A 13,693-nucleotide genomic window follows, 5' to 3' on the forward strand; every position below is an offset into this window, starting at 1 on the left:
GTACTGAGGTTGGTTTATTAAAGTCAGATGTAAAGTCCTGAGTGTTTATTAGTGAGATCTAGCAGGCAAGATTGGAGGCACAGCAAGGAGAAACTTGGAGACAATGTCAAAAAACAGAGAGAAGCAAAACTCTAAGTGTGTTTGTCCATATTAATACAGTTGGATACTAAATCCTGTCTTGACCACCATCCATGTATTATGAATTGAAGCCATATGATGTCAATGTCAGAGCCAGTTAGCTTGCCTAATAGTCTTCTGATGCATCACAGGTTTATAGATCTATAAAGTTAAATCTACAGGCATTGTGGTTTACTCGTTGATAACATTCATTGGGAATAATCAAGGACTGAGAGGTTCCAGACTAATTTGCATTTGTGAATTAGTCTGGCAGGCAAACACATTACTGGAAAAGCCAGTGAAAGCAAAGCTTTGAGCGTACAAAAGAAAAAGGAAGGAGCAAGCAGAAGAAAAGAATTCTGCTCACATGTACAATGATTACTTGCACAGATTTGTTTTGCTTCTGTTCCAAATGATTGGAAAAATACACAGAATAAGAATCCGCCCCTTGATAGTCTACACAAGCTCTTTGTTCTGATTGACCAGGGACTGAGAGTTTGCATATGACCCAAATTAAGTAGAGCACGCCAGAAAGGGCTCTACTTCTAATCAGAGAAGTTTCCGTAAGGCCAGGAGCACAAGGTGCCTCTTGTTAAGGGGATAAAAAGCATGCACGCCCTCTCTGCTATAGGTTAAGGCAAAGCAGCTGCACAATACACGGTGGTGACAGTTGCTCTTGAAGAAAACTGTTTTCATATTGGTGAACCAAATTAGTTTCTGCCACATGCAATTCATCACATGAAGGGTTTCTGTTTGCCTCACAGCATGGAGTTTAAGTTGACTTTGCCATTGATGTTCCTGGTCAACACACTTAACATGTATTTTTGTATACATAAGAAATTCACTTCTTGACTCTTGAAAATGAAACAAAGAAAAGTCCTCAATTAAGCTCCAACATCTTTTTTTTATTACAGTTTTCAACTACATGTTAAAGGTGACATATCATGCAAAATGGACTTTTTAATGGTTCTCTACCTGAAATATGTGTCCCTGGCATGTCTACAAACCCCCCGAGAATGAAAAAAATCCATTCTGCCCCTGTTCTGATTTCTCCACCTTTCTGTAAATGTGTGTGAAACGAGCCGTTTCAGACTTCAGTGTTTTTGTTACGTAACAACAATATCCGGTCTGTCACGGAGTCAGAGCTCGGAGCTTGTTCAGCCCATAGACTGTATAAAATAATACTGAATCCCCCCTCTGTTTTTCATTACCTGCACAAATGTGTGGTAACAAGGAGCTTAGGAGGGAGGCATGCTAGTTGTAGGCTGTCTTAATAAACACAAAGGTCGGTTTTACTCCTCACGTCTGCAGATTTGAAGTTCTAGTGGATGATTTTTATTTATCATGGATAAGTGCTAGCGCTAGTTAGCATAGCCACATAGCTACATGTCGTAGCTGTAGCTGTGTACCAAGACACACATCGACATACTGACAAATAAAACAACAAGAAACACAGAATCTGTGACCAATCCTTCAGAAAGGTCCCGCTGCCTTTCTGGCAGAGGTCGGTTTTACTCCCCACGTCTGCAGATTTGAAGATCTAGTGGATGATTTTCATTTTTCATGGAAAAGTGCTAGCGCTAATTAGCATAGCCACATAGCTACATGTTCATAGCTGTAGCTGTAGCTGTGTACCAAGACACACGTCGACATACTGACAAATAAAACAACAAGAAACACTAAATCTGTGACCAATGGTTCAGAAAGGTCCTGCTACAGGCGCCTCTCCGTCAGGATCAGATTCTGGATCAGATTCAGAGGGTTGAAGTAGCGCGGTCTGCTAGCAGCCGTGTATTTTCAGCCAACATGTAAACATTAGATCAACGTGCTGGAGAGCCGAGGGCACATCCACTTCCTGAGGGGGTGTGGTCAGAGAGAAAACAGAGTGTTCTGAGGAGGACTGAAGAAGAGGGCTTTTCAGGCAGACCAAAATCTGATTTCAAAGTGTTTTTTTGAGCATAAACTTTAAAGACATGTTTTGGGGACCTCTTAGACCAATATATATTGATGAAAAAAGCGTGATATGTCACCTTTAAACATTTCTATGACACCAACAGGACAGCATCTGCAGAAGATCAAAATAATGAACAAACTGTGGCTCAGTTTCCTTTATGCAGATCAGACCTGCCCACCGGTCATGAAGGTCAGAGCACATTTTATGACCAATTTATGAAGAAATCCAGGTAATTCCAAAGGGTTCACATACTTTTTCTTGCAATTGTATTTCCAGTCTAGGATGAAACATTTGCAACTTCACACCTTCATTGACTCTTGTTATAAATTGCACATGTGCATTTGCTCCACTTCAAGAGATAAGAGCTACTTTAGACACAATGAAGTGCACCCAAACTGCATTACACTCCACCAGCCAGCAGTTAGCATCAAAAGAGTCACGTGCCTTGAATTGAGACATGAAAAGCGAGGCACGCTGTGACACAGTAAATCCTTTCTCGTTGTGCAGGAGTGAGTTGTTGAGCTTGAGTTAAAAGTTTGAGACTGGAGTCATGTACAGCTCTGTCATCGAAAGTTGCTGAAGATAAGATCGTTACAGAGAACATCTTTGCAAGAGAAGCAGGCAGTTAAAGAGCCTGGACTTGATCAGTCAGGCGTCAAAATTAAACAGCATTCTGACAGCAGAGAGAAATAACAGTCGGCTGTTTACTGAGACAGCTTGGCTAATGGTTTGTAGTAGTGGTGCAACGGATCATCGTTGATCCGTACGGATGCCTCTCCACGGATCGGCATGGACGTGGTCCGCGGATCGGTTGTTGAAAAAAGTTGCGTGTGTTCACGTGATGACCACATGTAGAATCCACACTCACTCGTGAAGCGCAGCGGTAGTCATTGCAAGTGAAGGAGCAGAGGAACATGAAAACCCTCCTGCATCTGTTCTGTCACATGTATGGGAGCATTTTGGTTTCCCTGTGAAATACAGTGAAGGCTGAATGTGCTTGAGCCACGTTATGAAATTCTGTTGCGCACCCACTAGACCAGAGGCCGTCAATACGCGGCCCGCGGACCACATCCGGCCGTCTATTTGTGGCCCCCAAACTGTTATTCCTTCACTCTGTGTTTTGGTCAGGTCACTGTGTGTTTACCAGGACTTGTCTCCATGTCAACATTACGCAGACAGGCTGTTACTGGGTCACTTAGGCTGTTTCCGAAACGGCCTGCTACATACTACTTACTAATGTAGTAGGCAGTAGGTATTGCCTACTACATACTGCATTTGAATTTAGTATGCAGTCTGACTGTTCTGTTGGATCTGTCATGCAGCATGCTGAGCCAGACTTTGCTGGATTTCCGGTTTCGGAAAGCGGAAGTTAACAACGGCAAAGCCGATAAATAAAATGCTTATTTAGCATCCATTTATGATTTAAAAAGTTAAGAAGTAGTTTATATGTAATTTGATAACTTTCACAGCACCCAAAAACGGATTTCCTCTCGTCAAAAAATGAGGAAAAAGAAAAAGCAGAACGAGCGCTATGCATTATGGGAAACAGTACGCGAGTCAGACTGGTCCGATGCACACTGAGATATTTTCCCGTATCAGTAGACATCTGGGGAGTTTTGGCTTACTGCAGATTTTGCTCTTGTTCACATACTACTTACTACATACTGAATTTTGGACATATCAGTACGTACTGCTAGCATAGTAGGCGATTTCGGAAAAAGCCTTAAAGTTCAATGCTGCGAGTGCAATTTTTAACTTTCACTTTCGTTTATGGAGCAGTTCGCATATTGGCACTTTGCCAGCTGTAGGACCCTAGAATGAACGAAAAGGGTGTGTTCCAAGTTTGCAGCTCAAAGAAAAGTGGACGGTGAAAATCAGCAAATGAAAGAAGAATGGAGTGAAACTTTTGAAGATTCTCTGCTCCTTCACTTGCCAGTAGTGATGGGAATTCCGGCTCTTTTTAGAGAGTCGGTTCTTTTGGATCGGCTCACTACAAAGAGCCGGCTCTTTTGGCTCCCAAGTGGCTCCTCAGATTTTTTCTTGTTTAAATTAATGTATTCCCTAAAATAATGTAAAATTATATTTAAAATGAGTAACTAATGTAAAAACATACATTATATCAAATGTGTATTATTTATGAGGCTTTATTTATATACTCAACATGGAGCAGAGCAGCAAAAATTTATTATAAAGTACAAAAACAAGACCCATCACAATTAGACAAAAAGGTCCAATCTCTGATTGCATGTATATTATTTATAATTTTAAACACGTCTTTATTCTTCACTTATTGCACTGATGGATTAACAGTTCTAATGTCTATGACCTGGATGACTGAGAACCTCCACAGACACTTCTAATGTGCCTTTGCAGGTTCTTTGTGGACCCTGATTGATGACACTTTCACCTTACAGAGTCTACACTCTGCCTTTTAATAGTCTATGCTGTTTCAATGTGTCTAAAGTTTACTGTGTTTCCTGCAGTCACTCGTTTTCTAACCTTTCCAGTGCGCTCTCTCTGTCGCGCACGTTCTCCCTCTCGTCTCCCTTCTGTTGGTGTGTTCACTGTGCTGTGTTTCTGTAACCCCTCCCCTCCCCGTTCTGCTCAATGTAGACACGTGAGGCTTTAACAGAAAAAGAAGAGAAAAGTTAAAAAAAAACGGCTCCCAGTCAGGAGCCGGCTCCCGTCGTTCACTTCAAAGAGCCGGTTCTTAGAGCCACTACTTGCCATGCCATGAAATGCAGTGAATGAGCCAGGACTGGGCCCACAGTAAATTTTGAGTTGACTGTTGTTTTTATTTAACGGGCAAAAGTTTACAAGTGTTTTACAAAATAAATGGAGGACAAAGTTATATTTGTCTTTTTTTTTTGTTGTTTTTTTGCTGATCCGAAAAATGATCCGATCCGTGACTCAAAACCGTGATCTGATCCGAACCTTGAGTTTTTTGATCCGTTGCACCCCTAGTTTGTAGTGATGCTAAAGCTTTATGCTGCTTGAGAGAGAGAGACAGTTGGCCCATTCTTCTAGTCCAGGTGGTAAATGCTATGTTTATTTGCTTAGAAAATACAGTTAATGCCTTTTGTTTAATTCAACTTAGTACACTGGTGTAATATGTGTTGTTACACATTATAAAAAATGCACTAGCCACCACTGTTAGATAGCCACATCAAATCCTAGCATGTTGCTAAAGAGCGCTATTGCGAGACATAAGGGGCCATTTCTTTGTTCTTAACCTTAAAAGGGGTAAGCACTACCCGCACCCAGGAAACAGGAATATTTACTGTACACACTGCTTTATATAGCAGGATCTATGCTGACTTACTGAGTGAAGATTTTCCTTTTAAGTCAATAAGGCAGCCAGGATATAATCTAACTCTATCTTAATCTATTTTAGCATGAGTGATCACCCAACTCTGCTCGGTCAGGCCCATCTTAAGCTTGCTACTGCTCTCTAACAACTCCCTGGATATGAGGTTTCCCATTAGCTGTTTCAGTTTACACACTGCAGTATTTCAGCTGACAAAACCTTTGAACATCTATTTCCTCTGTTGACAACAAAGTCACAGAGGGATCTGTGGTCCCTCCATCATCTAAGACCATAAATGCTTGTGTCAGGCCATGCTATTTTCTTTGCCACAATAATAAAAGAACAACAAAAATTCCACTGAAAGGAAAACATTGTTGTCAAAATGCTCCGATTAAAATAGAATAGGACCCAGGGAAAGTTATGGTTGTAAAAAGTAAATGCCAGCGTCCAACAGTAAATGCCAGAGAAGGATCCAGAGTCGGGGAACAGACTAAGTAAACACAGCAGGGCTGAGAGATGGCAGGCAAATAGCAGTCCTTAATCCACGGGACCAGAGCCCAAAGCTGGAGTGCACACAAGGCCCACAGACAGAGTGTCAGTGACACTGGTAGGGCATGGGAATGGCTACAAGAAAAGCTCATAATGACGGTTTTATAGAGGATGCATTGTTGTTATTGTGTTATAATACCCATTAACCCTAAATCATCTTTCACTTGCAGCTCAGTCATCCTTGACATTAGGAATGACAGCTGATGGAATGGTTGACTGAAAGAGGGCGTCTGAAATAAGAAGTCATTTCACAGGCAGATAACATTCAGCTTCTGCGTATAATTCAAACCAGTGACGGAGCTGAAGCCTTGACTTCAGTTGAGCTTTCCATCAAAGAGTCCAGACTGAAGAGTTACCACGAGGCCGGCTCATTGCATAATGCCAACAGCTACGACTCTTAAGTTCTAATGAAGCGTGCAAAACTAGGCTGGAGTTTTCATTTGGTCACTGTGGAGGCAATAAAAACATTCATGCAGGAGAACAGGGAGGAGGAGGAGAAATGGGAGTAGAGAGGAGAGTAGACTGAGGGGATTTGTTTAGTAAAATATGTGGTGTTAGAGATGGATGTGGATCTCTGATGGCTGATCTGCCTCTTGTGTTCTGAGGGCTTCCAGATGTACAGTGGGGAATCCTCAGGGGAATCAGTTCAGGTTCAACTGAAGCTGAAATAAGATGAAAGATATCATGTCATAGTAGTAGTTTGAATGTCAGCCTCACCTATCCAGCTCGTCTTTCTGCATTTCGTAGTTTTTGAGTGCCCGGAGCTGCTGGACATCCTGGCTGATGAAGCAGGGAGGTAGAAGGCCGTGGGTCCCCAGCTGGAGACGCTCCTCCAGAGTGAAAGCCATGCCCTGAGAACACACACACACACACACATACTTTAAAACCCCTCATCATCCAATCATGTCCTTGAACTTGTACAGAGGATGTCTGCCTTATGTTCTCTGTCCGAGCCAGTGACCTTTTAAGTGAAGAGCTTGATTCACTCACCTCAAGTGTGGTATGACTCCCTTAGACAGAAAGTAGAAGTACAACAAAGGAATGTCGGGGAATGTTTCTAATGAATTATCAGTGTAGATCTATTTAAACATCTGGTCTTCATGACTTTTTGATTCATATCAAAATCAGCTTATCACTTTTTAAAACACAGTTACAAAGTGCTTCACATTCAGGAGAGAATGCAAGAGTCAAATACCAAAGAACAGACAGGCCGACAAGTACACACACATACATACCTACATACAGACATGTAGTCTATTTATATACAAAGATAATTCATGACAGCGTACATTCATACAAACCCGCGCAAGATACACAGACTGACATCATTTATGAAAACACTGACCTCAAGAAGTGGAGTTATGGCAGCTGTTCATAACAGAACACCCGTTAGACGTAGCAGCCACTGATCTTTTATTAAGCTGCTAAAAACAGGTTTTTGTTGTGATTTCCTTAGTGATGAATAACAATATATATATTTCAGTCAGACAACTCACGTTTACTTAATAAGTTTATTGCAGCATACAGTATTGTGTTTGGCGTGTGGGCTCCGAATTTCATTACTCCTCGTAGATTATTTAAATGCAGACATTAGGAGCAATGAGAGAGGACTAACCCCCTCGGAGCCCGCAGGTGGAAGCCGGGGAGGAGGTGGGGACAAACTTCACACAGCACTGAGCAGAACAGCAGGAGCACTGCAAGCAGAGGCAGAGACAGGGAGGCTTGCCGTTTAAATAGACCGCCGAATGAGGATGTTGAGATCAGCTGATGGAGAGGTGGTGACGTGTCAGTATGATGAGCGCGGCTCGAGTTGTCTGCCTGAACTAGCTTGCAGGCGGCGCTATATATATATATATATATATATATATATATATATATATATATATATATATATATATATATATATATATATATATATATATATTGGGTCATTTTTGCCTTTATTGGATAAGCTGAGGAGAAACAGGAAATGTGGGGAGCAGATAGAGGATGAAAGCATGCAGCAGATGATTGTGGCCAGGAGTCAAACCAGCAATCACTGCAACAAGGACTATAGCCTCTGTATATGGGGCAAGCGCTTAAAGCTGATTTATACTTCTGCGTCGAAGCGACAGCGTAGCCTACACCAGAGGTCTGCGTAGCTCCCGTACCTACGCAGAGGCTTACGCACGTAGATTATGTGCACCTTCTCCAAATTGTAATTATGCGTAGAATCGAACCACAAGCCTTGTGATTGGTCCGCTCAGCGGCATTGTATTTCGCATTTACAGCACTTCCGGGATCCCCACTTATCGGCCTCACATTATTAACATAACACACTTTGAATCTCTGTGGAAAGTAAACAGAGATCGTAGCGGGGCCGGAAGGAGGCGACCGGACTATCAGAGAGACCACACTGCCCTTAAGCGTTTTGCTGCACGACACAGACACGTCGACGCACAAGTATGTGGAGCTGATGTCCGCGTCAGCCCCTGCTGTGTAGGGGCGACACAGAAGTATAAATCAGCCTTTAGACTGCTAGGCCGATGGTGCCCCATGAATGGAATTCATAGTCTGCTTTGTTTGTTCTATAATGCTTCCATTACATTAATTGTAATGACCCCTGGATCCTCAAGTGTTCTTATTTCCATTTTTAAAAGTTGGACTGTGATCTGTTCAGACCACCCTCCACTATTCAGACCAAGAGATATGTAGATCAGTGGATAATTTGTCATCAAGGTGTACAGTTAGTTGGGACTAGCTTTTACTGTTTCTTGAAGCCCTCGCCTTTGCTATAAATCATACAAGCAAAATAAAGATAACTGTCCGTCTGTGTCAGCCCCACAGCACAAACTGCAGTGTTCGATAGAAGTTAGCAAAATAATCAACAACAAGATGAATACTTGCACCAAGATGAGTCATCAATATGGGCTCCTTTAGAAAACACAAGTGTCAAACATGACGCCTGCACAGCCTCCATAAAAATGTTCTCTCAATACGGCACACAGATGTGGATAAGGTAATGAGACCGACAGCGTTGCTATTTACTGAAAGCAACACAAACAACCATATTGGTCCTCTCCTCCCAGCCACTGATCGATCGATCAATCAATCAATCAATCAATCAATCAATCAATCAATCAATCAATCAATCTTTATTTATATAGTGACAAATCACAACAAATGTTATCCCAAGATGCTTTCACAAACAAAGCAGGTCTAGACCATACTCTATTTTAAATTATTAACAAAGACCCAACATCAAGACAGGATAAGATCCAGTCCCATCTTACAGACAGGACTCAGTCTGATCTCATCTTAATCCACCATAAGCAGAGCACAATGCAGCATTTAGCAAGTTACAGTGGCAAGGTAGCCTCACTTCACTGATACAAAAACTACTGTGAGATTGGGATCAAGTCCCAAAAACGTAAGCAGAGCAGGATCACGAGAGCATTTCATTCACTGAAACACAACAATGTGACCCCAAACAGGATGTCCTGAAGACGAGTTGATTCCTTATTTGAGTCAAGTGAATCACCTGTTTTATTGAGTGCCTTTTTGTTATCAAATAACCTCTATCACGAGTCCTTATCTTTGCTGAATAAGGCTTTTTAAGGCTTTTCTTGAATGATGTTAGGACACCCCTCTGATATGCATGGAGATGCTTATCAGTGTGCCTTGAAATGCACAGTTACACCAATTTAGTCCAGAGAAGAGGGATCCAAACTGTGATCCACAATCCAGAAACCACAATCCAAAATCCAAACCAAACCGTTAGATTTTTGATCTGTTTCACAGTTCTGTAAGGAATGTTACATTTGGTTTGTTTGATTTTGTGCTCAGAGAAAAGACGAGAGTATAGATCTTATCTCTCACTGATATCTGTCAGCTAAATATGAAACTCCTGCCAGCAAAAAGTTACATGATCTGATTTCATTTCCTGCTAGTTTAGGAACCCTTATCTTGGTCAATCTTGTTGCACTCTTGGTATTTACCCCTTTGGCTCAGTTACGCTCTGAAAACTCTGTTTGAACTTTGAACAATAGGATATTTCGGAAAATATTCACCAATCCTTTCTGTTCAAACATTCCTGAGTGGTGACAGAAGTGGCGTGTCAAACGTGTCCTCTGTTTCTCCTGGGTTGTTTGCTCTCAGAGGCGCTCACTCTCAGCCAATCTGCATTCAGGGAGCCCGCTGCTGAAGCTCACATGCTGGTGTAATGACCACTTTCTCCAATGCACTTCCTCAAAAACACACAAAACAAGGCCCTGACCAACCTGCTTCATTTTGACCTCTGCTTTGGCTTTGATCTCGCTCACCTCTGACCTTGGAGCCAGAATATTGAAAAACATAGACATGTTTGGCGTCAAGGTCTTCACCCTGAAGAGTCTGACCTCTGACCTTTGGGAGGAAGCATTCATCTAACTCTGGAAAGGTGTCATGTTGGTGCTAGTGTGACTTCAAAAGAGTGGACATAGTGTGAAACTGAGGTACTTAAGCTGCAGCTCCTGATAGAAACAACTGAGATTTGTCCCCAATATGCCCTTGTACATTTTGGAGACCGAGAACAGCACTCTCTACTATTCTCTGCAAGTGAGGCATGATATAGAACAGTGGGTATTTTCATTTTCTCGTTCATTTTCATCCCGAAAGGACCAGCGACCCGGTGAAACCTCAGCCACAACATGCCAGCTACTGTTGCTGACTGCTGAGTCAGAAGTAAGGCTGTGCCGTTTCTAAATTGGATCTGGTCCACGGATGCTTGGCCCAGTCCGCTGCGATTTACAGCCTTTCCGTGCATTGGCACTTTGTGTGTATGTGGTTGTGTTCGCTCTATGGTTGTAAAAAGATCTGCTTGATTGCATGAGAAGCACTGTTAGAGGGATGTAGACAGCATGAGATATAAAATGAAGCATTTGAAATAAAACCTGGTGGCTTTGACATCAGGTACCCACCAGCACTGATCGCGGACACACTTCAAATGGTATTTGTTTTACTTATTCATGAATAAAAATGTCAGACTATCTTTTTTTTTTTTTTTTTCTTCTCTTGTCTGCATATATATTTCTGGTTTGTGTCATGTTTGTCACAAACTGTCAAATATTAATGAAATTTATTCTTGCAGCAAAAGAAAAGAAAGAAAACCTTTTTCTTCTGTGCTTGTGACTGTGTGCATGCGACCATCACCATCCCTCTTAGAACTCTGGCCTATCTTTTATTGACAGCTAATATCATGTTCTGTAAAAGAGGGCGTGCACACCTAGGGGGGCCAAAAAAAAAGAAAGAAAGAAAGTAAAAGAAAGAATACACAAAGATATATAAAGGGACAGGGAAAGAGAAGGAGAGAGAGACCTAAGACACTTATATGGAGAGGGACCATCTCACCATGACGCCAAAAACACCATGCGGTGATACTAATGATTGAGCAACCCTTAGTGTCCACAATCATTACTGAAGCTTGGGTCGCAGAGGGTTGCCGCCGTGCTGTGTTCTATTTGTGTAACAAGACCACCACTGGTGCAGATGAATACACTTGGGTCAGATCAGCCGAGCAGTTCAGCCCAACACCCGGGCCGCGAGAGCAGTCAGACCGAAGGACCCAACGCGCCGCGGAAGACCCAGGCCAGGGGACAAGCCAAGGACCCAGACCGGAAGCAAACAGGTACCGCCGGGGCACCCAGGGTGACCCCCAGGTCACCCAGCAGGGGGAAAGGGGGGCGAGGGGGGAGAGATCCCACAGCCTCCCCAAGGAACACCTCCACAACACCGCCCCCACAGCCCCCTAAGACAGAGCCAAAGGAGCCACCAGGGCCGAGGGGGCCAAGCACCAGGAACAGACAGGCAGGCAGCCGGGCAGGACCCGGATCAGAGCCCGCCAACCGGCACGCAGGAGTGGGGGGAGGGGGGAGGGGGCAGGGCCAATCCCTCCCCCCCCAGCTGGCCCGACCACTCCCCCCAGTCACGCCCCCCACCCGTGCCCCATGACCGATGGACCAGGCCGCAGGGGTATAGAGGGACACCCCAGACTGACTTTAATGAACTGATTTTTGATTGAATCTGAATGAGTCCTCGAGATTATGACGCCAAAAGGAGGGCAGATACATGACTGAAACAAGCAAACACAGCATTTCAGAAAAAGGTTCCTTACAAGCTAACATGAACAACAGTATATCATTTTAGTTACCACAGAACAACATGTTAACAGCAACTTGAACTAACTCTGTTGGTTATTTAGCCTTCAGTACTAAATCATCTGACCGAAAAGGGGCATTGGTTATTTCTGACACTAAAACACGAGTCCCAATCCATCCTCCGCTCACTGAGGCTAGATGCAGTCTGTACTTAACGGACCTCAAATAGACAGAAGCAGCTCTGAATTACAACCTTCCTCAATTATCAAAAAGGATTTTCTGTTTTACAGCGAGCCAGCTGTTCACTTAAGACTCTGTGTGTGTGTTTCTTAAAGCAGCTGGCCCACAATGCACCACTTCTGCCCTCGGTCCGTTGACCATGAGGGATATATGGGAGAAAAAAAGGCTTAAAATACATGAGGCACACTGAGCTTAATATGAGGCTTTAAAATGAGGTTCAACCCTCACACAGTCTCACACTGCTCTTTCATTAGCTGAGACTCCCTGAAGAGATGCACCGACCATGTTCTTACATTCTCATCTGCTTTTTCTGACAAATGTAGACACTAAACAATGAAAAAACACACAAGCAGGCATGCAATAAACTGTCACATGTAAATAGACTGAACTCCTGTTTAGAAAAAGGCTATCAATTTCTTTTTTTTTTTAATTGATTTCATGATCAGGGAACATATTCATTTAAAAGTGTAACATAATGGTAAAGTACAAAGAGACAGTGAAGAGAATGGTTAAGTGTGCATATTAAAATAGTTCGTTCTTGAAAAATATTCGGGTTTAGAGGAAGAAGAGGAGGAAGAAAAAAAACATGTTCTTTCATGTTCAAATAATAGATAACTTGCTATCTCCTAAGTTTTTCTTCCATATGTTCTCCATGAAGAATTATTTACAGCATTTAAAATCTGGTATATTTTACTGCCTCTATATTTTTCTTTTTCATTATTATCAGTTTATTTTCCATTTTAGTTATTCAAGGAAGTTTTATGTGTTCTCCAAAAAGTGTTGCAAATTGTGACCTGTTCCAGAGATACAACCAGAAGTCCTCATTTCAAACTCATCAGTTCAAATTAGTTTTTCAGTTGTTCAAAGGACATCATAACACCCTCTGTTAGGACAGTGGTTCCCAAATAGTGATGGTAGCATCGAAAGATGCCTACCAAAAAAAGTAAAATTTGAATTATTAGCAGTTAAATTGTATTATTACTCATTAGGTACTCACTGCTCCAGCCTAAACATCAAGAGTCCTCGAATTATACTTCTAAGTTTCTATAACAACACGGATGTTTGGCTCTTTTGTCCTTTTTGGTTCAAATGTCTTCTGCTTTTGTATTGGTCTATTACAGTGTGGGGGCAGTGTGCAGTGTTGACCCATCATGAAGGACACTGGGGGTCACCTGTCTCTGGCATTGTTAGTTTGGGGGTCATGAGCTGAAAAGTTTAGGAACCCCTGTGTTAAGAGATACATTATGAGTGTGTCCCCTTTGGTCCCCTATCTTTATTTTGTTTTGTCTGCAAAATGTTTAAAGGTCAAAGTATTTTTGAGCCCCTGACAGAATATTAAAATGACAATTGAATGTATCAGGGTCTGTTATGAAGTGGTCATATACCAGTTAACCAGATACAGCACTATGTACA

The 13,693-nt window shown here is 42.4% G+C and overlaps 1 protein-coding gene across 1 annotated transcript in view; it reads right to left on the minus strand.

Annotated features, from left to right (window-relative positions):
- me1 (malic enzyme 1, NADP(+)-dependent, cytosolic) overlaps window positions 1-13,693 on the minus strand; it is a 116,918-nt gene that overhangs the window by 67,399 nt on the left and 35,826 nt on the right. The window contains exon 2 of the mRNA XM_034696983.1: window positions 6,645-6,778. Coding sequence (XP_034552874.1) covers window positions 6,645-6,778 — 134 coding nt within the window. The remainder of the gene's footprint in view (window positions 1-6,644; window positions 6,779-13,693) is intronic.

The sequence above is a fragment of the Notolabrus celidotus genome, chromosome 12 (genome assembly GCF_009762535.1).
Source record: "Notolabrus celidotus isolate fNotCel1 chromosome 12, fNotCel1.pri, whole genome shotgun sequence".
Lineage (NCBI taxonomy): Eukaryota > Metazoa > Chordata > Actinopteri > Labriformes > Labridae > Notolabrus > Notolabrus celidotus.